This window comes from Lucilia cuprina, chromosome 6 (assembly GCF_022045245.1).
Source record: "Lucilia cuprina isolate Lc7/37 chromosome 6, ASM2204524v1, whole genome shotgun sequence".
NCBI classification, from domain to species: Eukaryota; Metazoa; Arthropoda; class Insecta; order Diptera; family Calliphoridae; genus Lucilia; species Lucilia cuprina.
Window position 1 is genome coordinate 28,372,217 of NC_060954.1, and position 21,182 is coordinate 28,393,398.

At 29.5% G+C, this 21,182-nt stretch overlaps 1 protein-coding gene and 1 long non-coding RNA gene across 7 annotated transcripts in view; one reads left to right on the forward strand and one right to left on the reverse strand.

Annotated features, from left to right (window-relative positions):
* The window catches only part of LOC111688226 (maternal effect protein staufen), a 261,139-nt gene that overhangs the window by 48,851 nt on the left and 191,106 nt on the right, over positions 1–21,182 (reverse strand). For 5 of the 6 annotated variants that reach the window (XM_046955423.1, XM_046955424.1, XM_046955420.1 and 2 more), the window contains one exon: positions 14,591–14,715. In XM_046955423.1, the coding sequence (XP_046811379.1) occupies positions 14,591–14,715 (125 nt within the window). The remainder of the gene's footprint in view (positions 1–14,590; positions 14,716–21,182) is intronic. The other variant, XM_046955421.1, reaches the window with a different exon arrangement.
* LOC111689283 lies at positions 2,197–4,841 on the forward strand. Its single transcript, XR_006941444.1, has 4 exons — positions 2,197–2,290; positions 3,626–3,728; positions 3,794–3,846; positions 4,083–4,841. It is a non-coding gene; the product is annotated as an uncharacterized LOC111689283 (long non-coding RNA).

Here is a 21,182-nt window from a genome sequence, read left to right on the forward strand (position 1 = left end):
TACAAAGAGGACACTAAAAATAATTTTTAAAAACAAAATAGTTTTGTTCAATTTTTAGTCCGTGGGCGTATAATTTTCTAAAGAGGACCTAATATGCATTAATTATTAACATATACTCATACAATTTTCTAAATAGATTTTGTTTTGTATAGAACTTGTTTATGTCAAATGTCATCGCTATACTTGTATTTTTAAATAAGGAAAACTCGAATTTTAATAACCAAAACTCTTTCCTTTTATGGTACCTGGGGTCAATTATAGATCAGTCCTCATTAAATTCGGAATAAAGAATTATGTTCCTAAGTAAAAGCTTTTTTATGTTGATTTTCATCGCTACACTAGTAATTGTCTGAATCCTCCACATCCAAAGAGGACCTTATATGTGGGGTACAGGCAATTATTGACCTACCATAACTTTTTGTAGAACGATTTTGGTTCATATGAAACTTATTTACATTGAATATCATCGTTGTCAATTATGGGCCGATCCTCACTAAATTTGGCTCTCAAAAAACTTATATGTTTTCTATTATTTCTATTAAAAACTTGTTTTATTTACTTACTTAATAATTTTTCATTTAAGAAATAAATTTTGTACAAAGAAGTTATTATAATAAAAAAACCTTTTTGAAATATAACTTCATTGGCGATCATGCAAATAATTATAAAATATATAAGTAGCGAACCAATATTAAAAACAAAAAAAAAAAAAACAAGTAAGAAGTTATAGTCGGGCGACGCCGACCATATAATACCCTACACTTGTATACGAATAAAATGTGATGTAGTTTTCATAATAAAGCATTTAAGTTGAATTGTACCTTGCCTCAGATATACTAAAGCCATTTATTGTTTAATAAAACTGTGTATATTTAAGTAAAATTTTGATGGGGGCTTTTTAGAGGGGCTCTGGTCAAATGAGGTCCTATAATTAAAAAGTTTATCAGGGTCATCAAGACTAGTATAGAACTTAGTTTTGCAGCTTTTTGTCGAGATACGAGTATATTAAGCATAATTATGAACTTAAAAGCCCTATTTGGCGGATTCAATTCTATGGGGAAATAATGGACCGATGTTAACCATTTACCAATAGGCTTTGTCTACAGTAACATAAAAGATCATGTGCCAAATTTCATTGAATTATCTCCAAAATTGCGACCTGTAGTTTGATTACAATGTTTACAACCCTTTTTGGGAGGTACAGTTGTATGGGGGCTAGGTGAAATAATGGACCGATGTTAACCTTTTTCAATAGGGTTCGTCCCTGGGACAATAGAAGACATATATATATATATATATAATATATTATATATATATATATATAATATATATATATATATATTATATAATATATAATAATATATATATATATATATATATATATATATATATATATATATATATATATATATATATATACATATATATATATATATATATACAATTTGTATATTTTTCCTTATAAAATACTTCTTCGCATTAGATTTAATACGATTTTCTAATAATCATTTTCTAATCTGTTTTAGTTGAAAGACGTTTTCGCTAAGAGCTTGGAAGGTAAAAATAAAACTTTTTTGTTAATATCTATTACTTTAATGGTAAAACAATTTAAATATATTTATACCTTTATGTACATATATACATACATTTTTTAACTCTGAATTAAAATTTTAGTTTTCTATATTGACTATTTTTAACCTCCATTACGAATCTTGTTGTCAACACTGTTTTTATTGCGCCAATCAAGTCAAATTTAAACAGGTCTATGTGAGTGCGTAGCTGATTATTTTTTATATATAGACTTATAAACATTTACTTGTCAAACTCCATACAATAAAAAATTGACAGTGAGTTGATTGCTCCCCGATGCGCTAACTCAGTTAAAACAATTTGATAATATTACAATAGAGTTGTTTTGATGTTATATCACCAATCAAGTCAAATTTAAACAGGTGTATGCGAGTGCGTAGCTGATTATTTTTTATATATAGACTTATAAACATTTACTTGTCAAACTCCATATAACAAAAAATTGACAGTGAGTTGATTGCTCCCCGATGCGCTAACTCAGTTAAAACAATTTGATAAAAAATTTTTAGTAAATACTCGTTAAATTAGTGGGTATTTTTCAAACTTGTATTCAGTAATCAAAAGAGTACTTTCACTTATACATCACTAGTAAAATAGACGCCAATAATAAGAAAAGTGTAATAAAGTGACGCGCAAAAATCAAAAAATAAGTGTCTTAAAACAAATATATACCTGAAATTACAAATAATAAAAAGCAAACGTAAATAACTATAAGAATATTAAAATGTTAAATAAAAAAGAATATAATAGACGTTTAAAAAAAGAAAAGTGTCGAATAGAACAAATGGTTTCTTCTGAAACTGTTGAGGAAGCAAATAGACCAAGTTCATCAAATGTAGAGCAAAATTTACATCTTTCGAAATTCCTAGCGAGAGTTTAGCCGAAAAATTAAAACAGTGGTTTATAGAAAATAAACCAACTATTGAGTGCAATAATATTCTTTTAAAAATTTTAAAATCTGAACAATTAAATGTTCCTACCTCTGTAAATGGTATTTTGGGTAAAAGCATTAAATGTGTTGAACGTACTGTTTCTCCGGGAACATACGTTCACATTGGTTTAAAACAACAGCTGGAAAAACTAGCAAAACACATTGAGTCTTTAAAACTTAGTGAGATTGAGGTCAACATTGGAGTCGACATTGGAGGATTGCCAATTTTTAAAAGCTCAGCAATTGGACTGTGGCCAATTTTAGGAAGAGTATTTTCCGTGGAAAATTCTACTGTTTTTATGATAGGCTCGTACATTGGGATAAATAAACCAGTGGACCTAAATTGCTTTTTTGCTAAATTGCGAACAAAGTCGCGAAGTTCGCGAAGTAAAAGATTTGCATGAAAATGGTCTTCTTATAAATGGCAATAGAATGGCAATAGAATTGAGGTTCATATAAGGACATTAATTTTCGATGCACCAGCAAAATCATTTGTAGTACCAAAGGTCATATGGCCTACAATGGATGTACAAAATGTCAGCAAGTTGGACAAAGGATAAGCAATGCTGTTACATTTTCTGCAAGTACCGGAAATAAAAGAAGCGATGAAGATTTTTGCGCAAGAAAATGTAATGATTTTCATAATCCCATGCACGCGAGTGCTCAAATGGCATTAGAATCTATAGGAATCGGAATGATTTCCCAGTTTCCTATATATTCTATGTATTTGTAGGATTTGGGAGTGGGGAAAAAATGCTTTTATATATGATAAATAAAAAAACAAATCCTATATCCAATTCTTTAATAATTTCCATTTCTGAAAAGCTTCTATCACTATCTGTTTCGATTCCACGAGAATTTTCAAGAAAACCCAGATCACTTTCTGAAATTTCAAGATGGAAAGCCACAGAGTTCAGACAATTTTATTGTACACAGGAATAGTGGCTTTAAAGATTTTATACCAGTAGAATTATATGAGCACTTTCTTATACTCCACTGTTTTTATAGAATACTTAGTTCTAAACCCAATGCTACTAATATGGAAAAAGTTACTACAATGCTCCAAACATTTGTTGAAAAATTTCATTTTTATTTTAATTCCAGAAATTTAAAAATGTCAAGCAAACCCAAAAAATCTAAACATTCTACCTCCACTGACATACATATCATGTTAGAAGATATTCATGTGATCTACAGAAAATCAAATGTAAACAATGATATTATAACTTAATTTTTTATATAACATATTGATTTATATATTGTACATTTCAGAAAATCTAGTTAAAAACCAACAGGAAGTTGAAAAATATAAAAAATTATGTTTGGTAAGTATATGAAAAATTAAAATATAGAAAAAGTACTTATAGACTAGACTATAGTCCAGTGTAGTCCTAGAATACAATAAGTCTAGTCTATAGACTATACTGGACTATGGAATAAATCATAGACTGCACTATAGAATACACTTTAGAATACTATAGACTAGACTATAGACTGGACTATATTCTAGACTATAGACTATTTATATGTGTTTAATATTTTAATTATTTATTGTTTATAGAAAAAATTGAAAAGCAGAACAACGGCGTTTGCGAGATGTTAGCAGAACACAGTGTTTGTTTAAAATCAATTGTATTCTCATTTTGGAATACACCGAAATATATAAAGCAGTTCCCTATAAAATCAGAGGAAGAATTATTAAAATGGGAAGATGGAATAAATGAGGAAAATAAGGATATAATTTTTTAAATACGAAGAAAATTAACATATTAAAACATTTTTTGTTATTCTATTAATACCATTTGTACATAGAAATATATGTATTAATTACAAATATTTTTAGTACATTTAGTATCATCTGTAAATAAATGCGAACCCAACACTTTTGAAAAAGAGATAAGATTGGCACTAAGACAAATCAAAAATCGACACTTTAAAGATACTTTTGATGAAAAAAAAAACGTGAAATGAAAAATAATGCAGATACAATAGCTGAATAATGCGCTTTTATTATATCCCCACATTATTCATTTACTTTTTTTAATTCTGTGAATTAAATTTAAAACCTATTTTCACTGAATGTGTATTAATACCTGTCTTTAAAAATGTGATTTAATTTTTTATGCCTTAAGTTAATTTAGAGAAAATTTAAAGCCAATTCAAGTATCTAATAATTGGAAAACTTTTTTATTTCACTTTTCTTAAAAAAATATCAATACTTCTGAATTAAATATGATATAATTATTTTAGATTTTACTCAAATTTGCAATCAATTTTCTGTTTTCATTGCTCAGGGAATGAGTTTGAGAAAATTATAATCCATTTATAGATACTAATATACTGTGTTTTTTGTGATTATTTGGATTCTAGTAAGTACTTATAATTAAAGTTTATTGTAATTAATTATATATTCGCTTCTAAGAAAACTTTTTGTAAGTCATTATAATTTTGATTTCAAAAAGAAAAATTGTAATTAGTTATTTTAATCTTCTTCCAAGTAAATTTTTAACTAGTTATATTTTGTGTGTTTTTATAACTACATAATTTTATAAACATTTTAAGGGTAAAAAAAATTAATTATTATTTAGGTTGTAATTGGTAAAATTATAATGTATTACTTTTGGAACATCGCGAACAAAAAAAAGTACTTCTAGTAGAATTGTAAGTACTTTACTCGACCAGTTCTGGTGATTTTTCTAGTGAATTTGTAAGCAAATATTTTGCTGGGATAGGCGAAGCTTATTGAAAATGGTTAACATCGGTCCATTATTTCACCCAGCCCCCATACAACTGAACCCCCGAATAGAGCTTGTAAACATTTTAATCAAACTGCAGGTCGCAATTTGGAAAAAGGATATATTTTTAAATAACAGTTAGTTTCGTTGAGTTTCATTGCGATACAAATAGTTACAAGTCAATTTTAGACGTTTAAGACACTTTGAAGGGGGTATGTATGAGGGCTAGGGTCAAATAAGGGCCGATCCTTACGAAATTCTACAGTGTCATTTATACTTATGTAAAACTTATTTATGCCAATTTTTAGAGATAATAGAATATTTGACGTAATTATGGCATAAAAAGTTCAAATCGGGAGGTACGGTTGTATGGGGGCTAGGTGAAATAATGGACCGATTTCAACCATTTTCAATAGGCTTCGTCCCTGTGCAAAAAAAACATGCTTGATCCAAATTTCATCAAATTATCTTGGAAATTGTGGACTGTACAATATTTATCTCTTAATATCATTTTTAGTTAGATATGGAAATTCTCAACTCTCAATTACATTCAAAAATATGTTCATTTAAACTGTCCTTTAATTTCATCTTTTTTCATATTTTAGTATTAAGTATGACAGAACATACATTTGGTGTTGAATAAAATATTTGGACAATTTTTAAAAATTATTTAGTTAATTATTTTATTAAAGACTATAACATTGTATATACAATAAAAAAAATTATAATTTTATTATGAGCCACGCACAACAACACCTAAACCACACAAACCACCTTTCCCGCCCACCGAAATATAAAACACAATTTAATACAATATCATCAGTTAGTATAATAGGTTTTTTTATCTTAAACATAATACAATTAATTCTTACAACCTACTTATATAGTTAATTCCTAACACTACTTATTTTCTATAAAATAATCTGTGATATCGGTATACATATCCAGAAGGTAATATAAGTCCTTTTATTCTTCCTTGTTTTCAGATGATAGAGCTTCATAACAAATCCATCTTTTTCGCATAGTTGAAAGAACAGGATCAGAAGATAGAAGTAAACTATTAAAAATATCTTCATTCTGTGATTGCCTGGAGCATTTTCTTGAGCTGAATAGTTGAACATGCTTAAAATCTCGATTCCTCGCTTCCTGGGCTTCTTCTGTTAACTCTCCAAGTGGAAGAATATTCGATTCAATTATTATATTCCCTCCATGGATACAAAGATACAAGTAATTTAGAAATTTCAGATGTATATTCCCCAAATCGATTAATTTTATGTTTACTATTCAGTGCCATTAAAATAGTGTTAACTCAACTCAAGCAACTCCTTGTCGATTCCAGTTATTTTTTGAAGTAATTTCAAAATCACGAAAAAACCTTCTCGCCATATTACCGCCGTATTTGTACTACCGCAACTTGGAAGTGGTTTGTCAATGCTTATTCCCATCTGAACTTTAAATTCTTCTTGGATTCTGCTTTTTCCCGCAGCTCTCAGTTCTTTCAATTCTTCATTATTTTTTGTTAATTTAGTAAGATTCTCTGGCACACTTCTATATTTGAGGTCGTAGGCTCTGTGTAAAAAGTAATCCAAAAATCGTATTCTGGCATGAAGTGGTGAAATTCCGAAAGACAGGACTTCTTCATTAATACTTCTGCTTTTGTTTATATTTGAGAATTGCAACTTTTTCTCATTACATATTGAGCATCTCCAGAGGGAAGAAGTTTCTGTTATGGCAATGCTGACCTTTCCATCAATCATTGTTAAGCTAGCTGATGTGATACGTTGCATTTATTTCATCTTTTAAATATTCCATTAAATCTTTTGTTGTTTTCATTGACTCCTTTATATATTCAAATCCAATGGGAACCTGGAGTTGTATTGATCTATATATCTTCAAATGAGTTTCCGATGCTTGACGATGATGGATTAAGGGAATATGAACGAATTCGTAATGGCACTAATGATGACATAAATACACTTTTGTAGTCTGCTAATGTCCGACCTCCACAAGCTTGTTTGTATTCTGGAAGTGCTGATAAACCGTCACATCCCCACTTACACATTAAGACAACATCACAGTTATGAATTTTCCTTAGTTGGTCTTCTGAAAAGTCTGATGCTGTGTTTTCGAGCAAAGATGATATATCAATACAAGCTTCCACATCATTAACAGCAATAGGTGATGGTTTGTTTTTTTTTTCCTGGATCGCCTTGTATGATGGTGTCCTTTTTCATGCAGAGCTTTCTTTAATATTTGGTACTTATTTCGACTGAGACCCAGTTTCAACATAAGCGCTATTGCTTCCTCTTCAGTAAAATTTGATTGTGATGTTGGAGTTGGTATACTTTCCACAATTCGCTTAAGTCGTTTTGGTGATGCATTAGGAAGAATAGTTGCAATATATACGGCATCCATAGGTTGGTTTTCCTTTTTCAACATTTCGTTAAATGTATCAGCAATTTCCTTGAAATGTTTTCAATTCTTTCTGGCTCTTTTGAAGATACACTCCATAAAACGGAACACAACTCTTCGTACTTTAATGTAATCTTCATTGTAGATTTATTAAATATGGTACTTCAAATCTGAAAAGTTTACCAATTCTTGTCATTTCCGATACAGGTATTCCAAAGTAAAAAATTAACATTTTGGACTATATTACTATAACCTGTAATTCAGTCATTGATATTTCTTATCTACATGATCATAAACGAAACAGAACGAAATGATCTGTCGAAAAATTTAGGTAAAAAATAGTTATAAATTTCTGAAAATTTAAGCATAATAGGAACTTTCAATTATAAGGATAAGTAAACAAATAGAAAATAGGTAAATATAAGATTTAAATATGTTCTGTCAAATTTAATACTAAAATATGAAAAATATGAAATTAAAGGAAACAGGTTTAAATGAACATATTTTTGAATGTAATTGAGATTTTGGCTTGAAAATTTTTGTAAAGAATCGAGAATTTCCATATCTAACTAAAAAGAGATATTAAGGGATAAATATGAACTAAATTGTTGCAGCTATCTATGACCCTATTAAAATTTTGATATAGTTTTGGAAATTAAACAAATATGTAATATATGACAAAATCTTTATTTATGAACAAAACTCAATGAAATTTTCAACGCTTGTTAAATTTGTCATTTCAAATAGGAATGAAAATCCTAAAAATGGGATTTTTTACTTTTTTGCCCATAGATTCCACATTTCTTTCATGGCTGGAAAAATACTTTTGGAATGAATATAAAACATATTGAGGTTTCCAAAACCTCAATATGTTGAAGTTTTGATAAAAAAATAGGTCATATAGCACTTGAAAATATTTTTTTATCACTTAACGGTATATTTTATTATGTGTTAGCACACTTTAAATATACTTAGTAGCGCGAAAAGATTTAATTTTTTACAAACGAAAGAAATATTTTTAATTTTTTAACATGAAATTTTTGTTGTTGAAATTAAAACTGAAAAAAAACAATGTTGTAAATTTTCGTGTGGTACAAGAGAAAAATATTTCAAATAACTTATTTATTATTTATATATTGCAGATTAAAAAGCAAAGACACATGCATATACATATGATGGGCTTATTGCAGTAACTAAGCCACCCACCATCAGAATTTGTTGCTATGAACCATATCTATTGTCCCTAATAAGATTTTTAGCATATTATGGTAAATTGACGATATAAGGTTCATGCCTCTTTTTAATTTTAAACTATTTGTAAGAATTTTTATTTCATTAAATCGATATGCCATAATCTCAAGAGATATAATTTTTGGAAATTTAAGTGGCTAACATGGTAAGCCGTATAAAAATAATTTAATTTGTAATTATGTTGCGCACCAAGTCCTTGCTGATTGGAAAATTCAATCATATCCAATAATCTTTATAAAACATGTCACAATCATTAGCTTATAAAAAATCTTTACGACTGTTTCATAAAGTGCATATCGAAACAATTTTTGAACAATGAAATTGAAATTTCTTAAATCTAACATGTATCGAAGTTGGTTCAGAGGTTCAAAATAATGATCTCGAAGCAGAAAATCTACTATGCTGAATAAACGCAGGATTATCTCAAATTTTTATCTGAATATTCAGTTTAAAACCTAAGCCAATGTGTTTTGTCATTGTATTTAAAATATTTTTTGAAAATGTACTAGAACTTGGTTTCTGAAAATAATATATATTCAATTACTTCTAGGTAGTAACTTGACGAGCAAAAATTTTTTCTAAAACACTGGTTTAGACTGTATTTATGATGTTCATCTATTGGCATTTGATAGCTATCGACCATATATGATTATTCAGCGTGTTTAAAGTACAAATTTAAAAATTCCTATTTTTGAGAATATTTTTAATATTAGATTTACTCAAAATTTCAATTATGTGGCATACCGAGTTACTGCAATAAGCCCTTCATATAATGTTTATAGATTAATTATGTTGCAAAATATTCAAACAAAATCTTTTAAAATATAAATTTAAATGTAATAATATTTTTCAATATTTTTAAATCCGATTTTTTGCAACTATGTTGGCTTGAGAATTCTACTAATACATTCATACAGTTAGGTACCGAATGACAGTAGACTTAGGTACTTTTTGACAGCGTTTCACTTCTTAGTGTTCAGTGATTTACAATTTAATATTTCTTTTTGTACTGTCCCAATAATCTAAACTAGAGTCCGATAGAACTCCAATTTTCGTTCGGTACCGAACCCGAACTTCGGTAAAATAGAAGGTTTGGTCGAACCCGAACTTTGTTCGGTTTTCAAATTTCGGTGAACACGAACTTTTTCTTAAATGAAAAACGCATTTATGATTAAAAAGTAATAAATTTATCACATTTAAAACCAAAATATAAACATCCTGATGATTTTTTTAAGATCGTCTTTAATAAGCAATTGTGTCAATTATGAACTAATTCTGAATTCCAGAGAGTGATAAATTTCTAATAAGAAACCATTTTTGTGAAATGCATATATTTAATACTTTTATTTTTGGTTTTTAAACGATTTATTGACAATGATATAATTCTCTGTAAGAGAACGCAGAGAAAAAACATGGTTGTGGTTAAAATTATGATTGTAGTAAAACATATTATCGTTATTGTAACAATTTTAAAATATCATATTATGATTAAATAACGTCAGAATATTGTATCATGATATTTTTGTATTTATCATAATATTATTATACATTATCATATTATGATCCAAGGTGATCAAAATTTCGCTTTAAATGTGTTTAAATTTATATTTTAAAAGATTTTGTTTGAATATTTTGCAACATAATTAATCTATAAACATTATATGAAGGGCTTATTGCAGTAACTCGGTATGCCACATAATTAAAATTTTGAGTAAATCTAATATTAAAAATATTCTCAAAAATAGGAATTTTTAAATTTGTACTTTAAACACGCTGAATAATCATATAAGGTCTATAGCTATCAAATGCCAATAGATGAACATCATAAATAACATAATAATGAACATCAAAAGTATAAACCAGTGTTTTACAAAAAAAATTTTGCTCATCAAGTTACTACCTAGAAGTAATTGAATATATATTATTTTCAGAAACCAAGTTCTAGTACATTTTCAAAGTGGCTTATCATGTTCTTGCTACATAAAAATATATCAATTTTATTTTCAATACGAAATTTAAATATTGTTATATTTTCAGTTACTTTTTCATATGATAATAAATTTGGCTAAAAATAGCTAAATTATTCTGCAGTAAAAGGCAAGTCCTGTAGTATGGTATAGGCAAAAAATATTTTAAATAGAATGACAAAACACATTGGCTTAGGTTTTAAACTGAATATTCAGATAAAAATTTGAGATAATCCTGCGTTTATTCAGCATAGTAAATTTTCTGCTTCGAGATCATCATTTTGAACCTCTTCGATGCATGTTAGATTTAAGAAATTTCAATTTCATTGTTCAAAAATTGTTGCGATATGCACTTTATGAAACAGGCGTAAAGCTTTTTATAAGCTGATGATTGTGACATGTTTTAAAAAGATTATTGGATATGATTGGATTTTTCAATCAGCAAGGACTTGGTACGCAACATAATTTCAAATGAAATTATTTTTATACGGCTTACCATGTTTGCCACTTAAATTTCCAAAAATTATATCTCTTGAGATTATGGCATATCGATTTAATGAAATAAAAATTCTTACAAATTCTGATGGTGGGTGGCTTAGTTACTGCAATAAGCCCATCATATGTATATGAATGTATATTTTCAAGTGCTATAGCAACGAATTTTCGCGATAAAGTTTTGAAATTTAGAGAGAAAGTAAGATTCTTACATATCACAGTGGAGCAGAATCGAAATTTTTTGGAAATAAATCTGGCATTTTTAAACGGCTAATCCGATCGGGATAAAATTTGGTATGAGCGTAGCCAAGGAGTATTCGAGTTTAAGTTTTGAAGATGAACCCCGCAGATGCCACAGACACGGCGCTGTGGCGGCTCAAAGTAGGGTACCTACGACATGTAAAATTTTTAAACTCGTGCCATTTTTTGTTTTTCACCCAAATACAAAGATTTTTATATTTTCTGAAAGCGCTCGACGAGATCTTGAAAAAACATGCTTGGGCATACTACTTAAGGAGTGAGATCGAAAAATTCTTAACACACGTTTTTCATTACATGTTTCAACCAAAGTATTATTTGATTTTTTTTTTGATCAAGTTACCTTTGAAAAACATGTCAGTTATTATGTGTCATGTCAATTATATTAATTTTTTTGTTAATCTGATTAAAATGAGTGACCAGAAAAAAGTGCGTACTGAAATTATTAAATATTTTCAACTAAACCCAACTTGGTCTTACAAAAAGTTGACCAAGCATACAAAGGTCTGCCGTCAAACTGTTTCCAATGTTATTAAACAGTACCGGGAGAACTTTTCAGTTGATAGAAAACCTGGTTCAGGTAAAAGGAATGGTCCACATGATGTTTCTAAAGCCAAAAAATAGAACGCATTTTCAAAAGAGCTCCCAACACATCCGGTAGGAAAGCAGCTCGGTTAGCTCAGTGCTCGGACTATTTGGTACGAAAAGTTAAAGCTAATGCAGGTTTAAAAACATACAAGGCTCAAAAAGTTCCTGACAGGAACGCTGCTAAAAATTTAGAGGCCAAAAACAGAGCACGGAAATTGAAGTCAAGTTTTATAAAAAAATATTCTTGCTGCATAATGGATGACGAAACGTATGTTCTGGCAGATCTTTCGCCACTTCCAGGTCAAAAGTTTTATGTTGCTGATGCTCGAGGGAATGTTGAAGAAAAGTTTAGGACCCAAAAGCAGACAAAATTTCCCAGAAAGTTCTTGGTATGGCAAGCAATATACAGTTGCGGCAAAAGAAGCCAATCATTTGTTACAACGGGCTCTATAAATACCGAAATTTACATCAAGGAATGTTTACAAAAAAGGCTGCTTCCATTCATAAGACTTCATAATGTGTCCACTTATTTTTGGCCTGACTTGGCCTGTCACTATGGTAAACAAGCCCTTGAGTGGTACAAGAACAATAATGTGGTATTTGTACCAAGAGAGGCAAATCCTCCAAACTGCCCGGAGCTAAGGCCAGTGGAGAGATATTGGGCTCTTGTTAAAAGAGAATTGAATAGTACAAAAAAGGTGTCCAAAAGTGTGGTAGATTTTAAACGGAGATGGACTACATGTTCGAGCAAAGTGACAGAAAGCACTATAAAAACGTTAATGGAGGGGTTTCCGAAAAGGGTTCAAAATTTCATCACTAGTGATTAAAACTATAAAAATATTTTTTTTTTGTAAATTGTATTAATAATTTGAATCAAATAAAAAAAAAAATAAAGCTGTAAGTTTAGTGGTTTCTTTTTTATAAACATAGATGTATGTTAAGAATTTTTCGATCTCACTCCTTATTTCTTATAATATCCGAGTTATGGGCATTTAAAAATTTAGTGATACAAAATTTACCATACCTTTGTCCGCCTTTTTTCCAATAATATACAAAAATTTTATATCAATATCATTTACAGATCCAAAAATATACGTTTTTTAATTTAATAATTCAAATAAATTTAAAAAATAACATTAAACATGTAAAGCACGGTGTATATCTATTAAATTGTTTTTTTTACTTTTTCGTTCTTCAAAAGGTACTTTTTGAATTTTCTACAATATTAAACCTAGAAACATGAAATTATGTATGTAAATATTTGGCATGTTTTCAGCCAATAACAACACTGTTTTATCCGTAACGCGTTGTTTTTTTCAAAAACAAGCATGTGTAAGAACAAAATTTACGGTATAATTATGTGTGTTGTTGTTTGTTTATCTCAATTTCTTAATAAAAATTTCAGAGGTTGTCGCAGATTTTAGTTTTTATCTACGTATTTATGGACTGACTAACTGATTTTAAATAGCGTTCTTCCCGAAAGTATGTCTGATAAAATTATTGAAGATTCTTATTTCGTAGATTTCTTGAGTCTTTTGAAAACTAATTTAACATACACTCGAACAGCCCCGGGCATATTATCCTTGATGACAGATCCCATCTTGGTGTATTGCAATCCGGGGGAGGATAGGTGCTACCAATACCTCTAGTCGGCCGGGGCTATAAATTGGTATTTACATTCTACTGCCTGGCTTAGTCCTTGCATAGATTGATAAGAGGTCTAACCAGAGAACCACATATACTGGTACTACGGGTGACCAGTTGGTTGAGGTTCCTTCGGGATCTTCGTAGTAGCTGTGGTTAAAACCCAAATTCGCGGGAAGAGTGAGTTGCGGTTAAAAGACTGATGTACACAAAGGGGCAGTGGTGAGTTGTTTACTTTTTACTCACCCAGAGGTTGAAAAAGTACCACCGTGAGATATGGCAACATGCCAGGTACTCATGTAAAGCAGTTTGATTTCATTCACTCGAACAGAAAGACATACTGACAAACAAATATTTGAAAGCAAACTTAACTTAAAAGTTGGTTGTGTAGACGGATGTCGTAAAAAGATTTCGATACCTATTAGGGGTTACAAATTGCATTCGTAACTATAAGATTACTAAATTAATATTTTTTATGCTTAAATTTGTAAAAACATCAAAGATGATTAACATTAGATAAAATTTATTTTTAGATTAACTAATCTAATTATTTATTCGCATTTAATTGCCAACTAAAACCTCGCTCTTAAAAATTAAATAAATTTTTTATACCGTAATATGAAAAAAAATCTATATGACGCTGAGCAATCCCAGCGTAGAAATTCCGTCGTTATAACTCTCAAATTAATAAAAATATTAATTATATGTTGATTACTTACTTTGTTAAATCTTGCTAAATCATTGATGAGACACATTGGAGTTTTTTCACGAGCATTTTTTATAGATTTGTCATTGATATCATCGAACTGTACTACATCAGACTGTATGTTACTAGAGTTGTCTACTAAAAGATAAACAATAAATGTTTATATTAATACTGATGAAACTAATGTGTATAAAGTTAGATTTTTAAATGTATTATTCGAGACACAAAGCATTGTTATGACCATTAAAAATAAAATTTTGATGCATCAAACGAACCTCTACTGGCGATAGCGGTGACCATCCTCACACATCATACAAATTATCCAATTCATTAACCATAAAAGTTTTAAATTTTTCAAAACTTTATTCTTTAATTGCTAAAAAATCTGCTATTTAAATAAACCTACAAGCGACAAAAGTAAATAATTTTTCCTCTTTTCCCCATATGTAAATTAAAAAAAAAATCACTACAAATTAAAAAATCACTACATATTAATCAGAATTTAGGACTAAACGGCTGTATGAAAAATCGTGATAATTTTTACTTACCAAATTTTAAAATTTTGAAAAATTATAAATTTTTATTGAAGAAGAATTTGAAATCTAGCAGACCTGTAGAAGATAAGCTGATGGAACATCATGAAAATGCTTAAAAATTAATCTTTGGTGGTTAAAATCTTTCAAGAATGGTGTTTCGATATCAAAAAAAAATTATAAAATAAAATAAATTTAAAAAGGCCTGTAAAGCTTTCTGCAAATTTTTAATTTATCTCTCTATGATATTTGGTAGTAAAATATTTTAAGGATGGAAGTTTGGTAACAAAAGTTAATGTATTTTAATTTCTTAGAAAAAAATCAAAAATTCAGATGATGTTGGGCTGGATGGAAATTGCTAACAAACCATCTTTCAAAAATTTAGCATGAAGATAAATATAAAAAACATGGTGGCAACATGAACATTTTTATACATAAGTATCTACTTTTGTTGTTTTGCCAGATGATATGGGTGCAAAATTGTGCTTTCTATTTATCACTTTGTAAAGTTTTGTTGGATAAACAATCAATACAATATATTAAATATATATTAAAAAGGAGATATTTTGATTCAATTAAAATAAGTACTATATACCAAAAATATATTCCAAAAATATTTGCAAAAGCATTTTTAAATTTACGGAATCAGCATTGATTCCAATAAGTGCCCGTTTTTCGGAAGCAGCACTGCTTGCTTGAGTGACTATAATTTGGATCTCACTATATGTTGAATATATTTGTGTAAGCGCAATGCGAAATTTCAAAATCTAAATATAAGTGAGTGAAACAACGTGTCGTCAAATACACAGTTATTAAGTTTATTTCAATATAAGAACATACAATTAATTACTGTTAGGTTTACTTTTTTATTGGCAACAGAGTTGCAATAAATTTCAACAATCTTCCCCTCAAGACAAAAATAAACTTAAAAAAATATGTTAAACATAATAATTACTTTTCAATCATTAATATATCACAACCATTTACGTGTTTCTGCTAGCTTAAAGTCTTCGTAAGAACATCGGCAGCGATTATCAGATGTGATATAGATTTCCTTTATCTCAAATTTTTGTCGAATATAGTGAAAACGTACATTCGGATTCTTCATCATAAAAAGAGCACTTTGATTATCACAGAATATAGGAGTAGGATTGTTAATATACTGCTTGAAGCCCATTTAAAAAAGTAGATCACGAAAATTTCTTTTGTCCCTTGGCATAGTGCTATATATTCGGCCTCCATTATACTAAGAGCTACTTCATTATATTTCTGTAAACAGCCATTTTTCAATCGTACCATCTGGTTTGTATTTTATTGCAAAAACCCACATACAGCCAATAACATTTTTTCCACTTGGCATGTCGACCCGTTTGATTTTTAATGAGAGATTCATAATCCACATGTATAGCATTTAACCACTTATTGGAATTTTCCATGTTAAAGGCATCTGCCACCGTATTGGGAAATTCAATAATTGAATTAAAAATTTGAGGACCAGCCTCTGTACAATAAACTTTTCTCGCTTCAATAAACTTTTTTACCACAAGCACTTACCACCTTAGGTCTGCACAGTTTTCTTTTATTGTTTATAATAGGGGTCCCTGTTCATGTTGTTATTGTTGTAACATCTCGACCGTGGCCGATAGTTCTTTCCTGGGGAAAAAAATTTCGGTTGATACAGCTGTCGCTGGGTTGACAATCTTTGGCCGAGTATGACTCTGGTCGTTCCGGAGCGAAGATCCAATTGTCGTGGGAATGGTCCCTGTCCATCGGTTGCATCGCTCACTTCAGCCTCATTATCTTTCAGCTGTTCTCTACAACAATTATTTTTCGCCATCTTGAATATGTAAATTATTAGATACATCATTTAAATTATTTTCAACATCAAGTGTCGCATTTTCATATTTAATTTCTGAAGACTTTTCGAAAGATTTTTCAAAGAACACGACATCACGAGCAATACATATTTGACTAGTGGTGGTGGAGTTGTATAAACTGTATGCTTTTGTATAAAGCTGATAAACGACAACTTAATTTTGGTGCATTTGGGCAAAAATTTTCCACCTTTAGGTTTGGGTTCCTTGTTCAATACCACCGCGTTACAACCAAATGTTTTAAAATGTGATATATACGGTTTTTTCCACACAATTTCTCATATGGTATCACATCACCTAAAGCTTTTGTTGGGGCACGATTCCTAAATAAGTTGCAGTATTCATGGCTTCTCCACACATACTTTGTGGTAACCAAGATGAATTCAACAGGCACCTGGCCATTTAAACGAGGGTTCTGTTCACACGTTCGGCGACACCGTTTTGTTGTGACGACAGTTTTTGGTGTACAATACCTTTTTCGTTAAAATATTGTTAAATTTTGGAATTGACAAATTCTTTACAAATATCAGTCGGATTTTAAATTAATAACACTTATGTGAGCGATTTATTGACAATAAACAATCAATACTAATACTTGTAGCTCAATTACACAGATTGAATTTAATATTTTCTCCAACACATCTGGGATTGAGGTATATTATGTCCTGAAATTTGAGAAAACCCATTTGGTACAGAATACAATTTTATTTGTATTATGTTCTTTGACATCTAAAATTTTATTTTATTATATTAAAAAAAAAAGATTTTAGAAAACAATACTTTGATCTCTGGGTTAAAGGGCCAAGTAGCTTTGAGGTAAATTCCGCAGGAAGAAATTGTGTAGCAAATTTTATCAAATTATATCCATTAATATTGAGGGACGGATAAAAATTCACCATATCAACACATAATGCCCTTTCTATTTCTGTTTAAAAATGTATAAATAAAAATGTATTTCAGAAATTAAAAACTTATTTAATACTCTGAGATCCAAAAAGAACACTCTAAAATATTTTTTGATACTGAAACAAAATCCCTTTTTCCATCCTGATCCACAAGCAAATTAATTTACCCTTCTTTCGTAATTTTTATACTCTTTACCTTCGTGAGAAGGGTATATATGAGTTTGTCATTCCGTTTGTAATTTCTATAATATAATTTTCCGCCCTATACAGTATATATATTCCCTATAGGTAGCGGAATTGATTAAGCTATGTCCGTCTGTCTGATATCGGCGAGTTCTGAATTTTCAATAATTCTGTTAGACATGCTTTCGAGAAGATCGCTATTTAAAATCCGCAAAATCGGTCTATAAATACCGGAGATATGAGCATAAATCCGAGACAACCTCTGAAAATTTCATCAAAAATTTAGATTTCTTTATGCTTAGACAGAAATTGCAAAAAAAAAAACAAAAACAAAATATATTATCATACGGTACATTTTGTTATTGTACGCATGTTTATAAAAACAAGGCATAGCGAGAGCAGCAGAGTGCACTAGTGCTGTTGTTATGAACTAAAAAACATTAGACAAAACACATCAAAGGGTATTAGACAAAAACACATCAAGGGGGATTTTAGGGTACTTTTTGAATTTTCTATAATATTGAACATAGACACATAAAATAAAGTATGTAGAGTCGGAATTAGGTGAGAACCGGAAAAGTGAACTTTTTGGTACTTTTTTTGTTTTTAAAAGGTACTTTTTGAATTTCCTCTAATATTCATAATTAGGTGAGAACATTTTCATAATTAGGTGAGAACCCATAAAAGGTAGCTTTTTGGTACTTTTTCGTTTTTCAAAAGGTACTTTGGAATAAGTATTATATGATCTTAAATGCAGGAACATGAAATTAAGTATGTAGTTTCGGAATTAGGTGAGAACCGGAAAAGTGAACTTTTTGGTACTTTTTTTGTTTTTAAAAGGTACTTTTTGAATTTTCTCTAATATTGAAGAAATATGTTAGACTCTACATATTCATAATTAGGTGAGAACCCATAAAAGGTAGTTTTTTGGTACTTTTTCGTTTTTCAAAAGGTACTTTTGGAATATTATATGATCTTGAACGTAGGAACATGAAATTAAGTATGTAGTTTCGGAATTAGGTGAGAACACATAAAAGGGAACTTTTTGGTACTTTTTCGTTTTTCAAAAGGTACTTTTTTAGTTTTCTATAATAATGGATCCAGAAACATGAAATAAAGTATGCAGAGCCTGGATTAGACGAGAACAAATCAATTTTCTATAATATTGAACCTAGAAACATGAAATTATGTATGTAGAGTCAGAATTAGGTGAGAACCAGAAAAAGTGAACTCTTTGGTACTTTTTTCGTTTTAAAAAGTACTTTTTGCATTTTTCCTAATATTGAGCCTAGAAATATAAAATAAGGTATGTAGATTCTGAATTAGGTGAGAACCCATAAAAGGGAACTTTTTGGTATTTTTTTCGCTTTTCAAAGAGTAATTTTTGAACCCGGATTAGACGAGAACAAATCAATGGGGACTTTTTGCTTTTCGTTCTGCAAAAGGTACTTTTTGAATTTTCTGTAATATTGAACATAGAAACATGAAATTAAGTATGTAGAGACGAAATTTGGCGAGAACCGGAAAAGTGAACTTTTTGGTAGTTTTTTGTTTTTTTAAGTTACTTTTTGAATTTTCTATAATATTGAACCTAGAAATATGAAATTGGGTATATAGAGTCTGAATTAGTTGAGAACCCATAAGAGGAATCTTTTGTGTACTTTTTCGTTTTTCAAAAGGTACTCTTTCGAATTTTCTATAATATTGAGTCTAGAAACATGAATTTAAGCATGTTGAGCCCGATGAAAGTGATATAAAAGAGGACTTTTTGGTACTGACTGTTTTTTTAACTCACCATGGTGAAGGGTATATAAGATTCGGCATAGCTGAATACAGAACTCTTACTTGTTTTATATTGAGATCGTATGTGGCCTTTTTTTACAGCGAAAACATTTAATATTAATGTTGTTGTATACTTTACCATCTGTATTTCTTTTATATCCATCATTAGGGTCAATTATGGACCCTATGGGGGGTAGGGTCCATAATTGACCCTACCCCCCATATAAGGTCCCCTTCAGAAATGAGAGTATACCAATGATATTTAATATGAACCAAAATCGGTCTACAAAAAGTTATGACTGTACACCAGGGTTGTATTCGTGTAAAAAATTATTCGAATAAAAACTAACAATATTTTAAAAAAAATATAAACAAAACTTGCCAAATACCTCAAAAATTAAAAGATACGGGTAAAATTGGGTTTGCGTACATTAATTCATTTATGAGTAAGTAGCTTAATTCAATCTCAACCTATTTTAATTTTTTTCAGTAGATTTAAAACTTGAATCGGGGGCTTTTATAATGATATATGTATACGATGTTTAGAGAAATATGTGTGCATTTCATGTTTTGTACCCACCATCAAAAAAAGATGGGGGTGTATCGAAATATTGGGTCCTAATTAGATTCTTAAACGATCTATCCTGTCTGTCTGTTGAAAACATGATAGGACAAGCTAGATAATTAAAATTTTGAAGAAATGTTTTTTGTTTTTTATTGAAAATGAGCAATATCTGTCTACGATTTAACCTAGCATGCATATAAAGTTTCCTTCAGAAAATGACTATAACGCAAATATATTTACATAACTCGCTAAAATACCAGTATAGCAACTAAATTCTACATGCTACCTTTTGAACAACTTTGTTTACAACCAAGTTGCGTAATTGCACACAAATGTTACAATATTGAAAACAATTTCTTAATACAACTTTATTTTGGAAAACAAATTTTTTAACGAAGGCAGTAGTGTGTGCGTATAATTGCAATTTAATTTTTACACACGATGTGATTGCGGACACCATAAATAAACAAACATTTTTATGTTGCAACCCGTTTGTAGAACTTGCAAAAATATCAAAACATTTTGATCTTTTGTTTAACCAACTCACTACTTCTTAAAGCATTCATACACATTTTGCAATTTTGCAAACAACCTTCTCACACTGTATCAGCGGTTGTAATGTGTATGACTTGTTTTAGGAATTATCTGTTTCACTTATTGCAAACATTTAAAAACTTCATAGAATCACTTCTAAACAGAAAGCATTCCAATTTTAACATTGCTATATATCAATTTTCATAAATTGCAAAAAGTAGTAAAATAT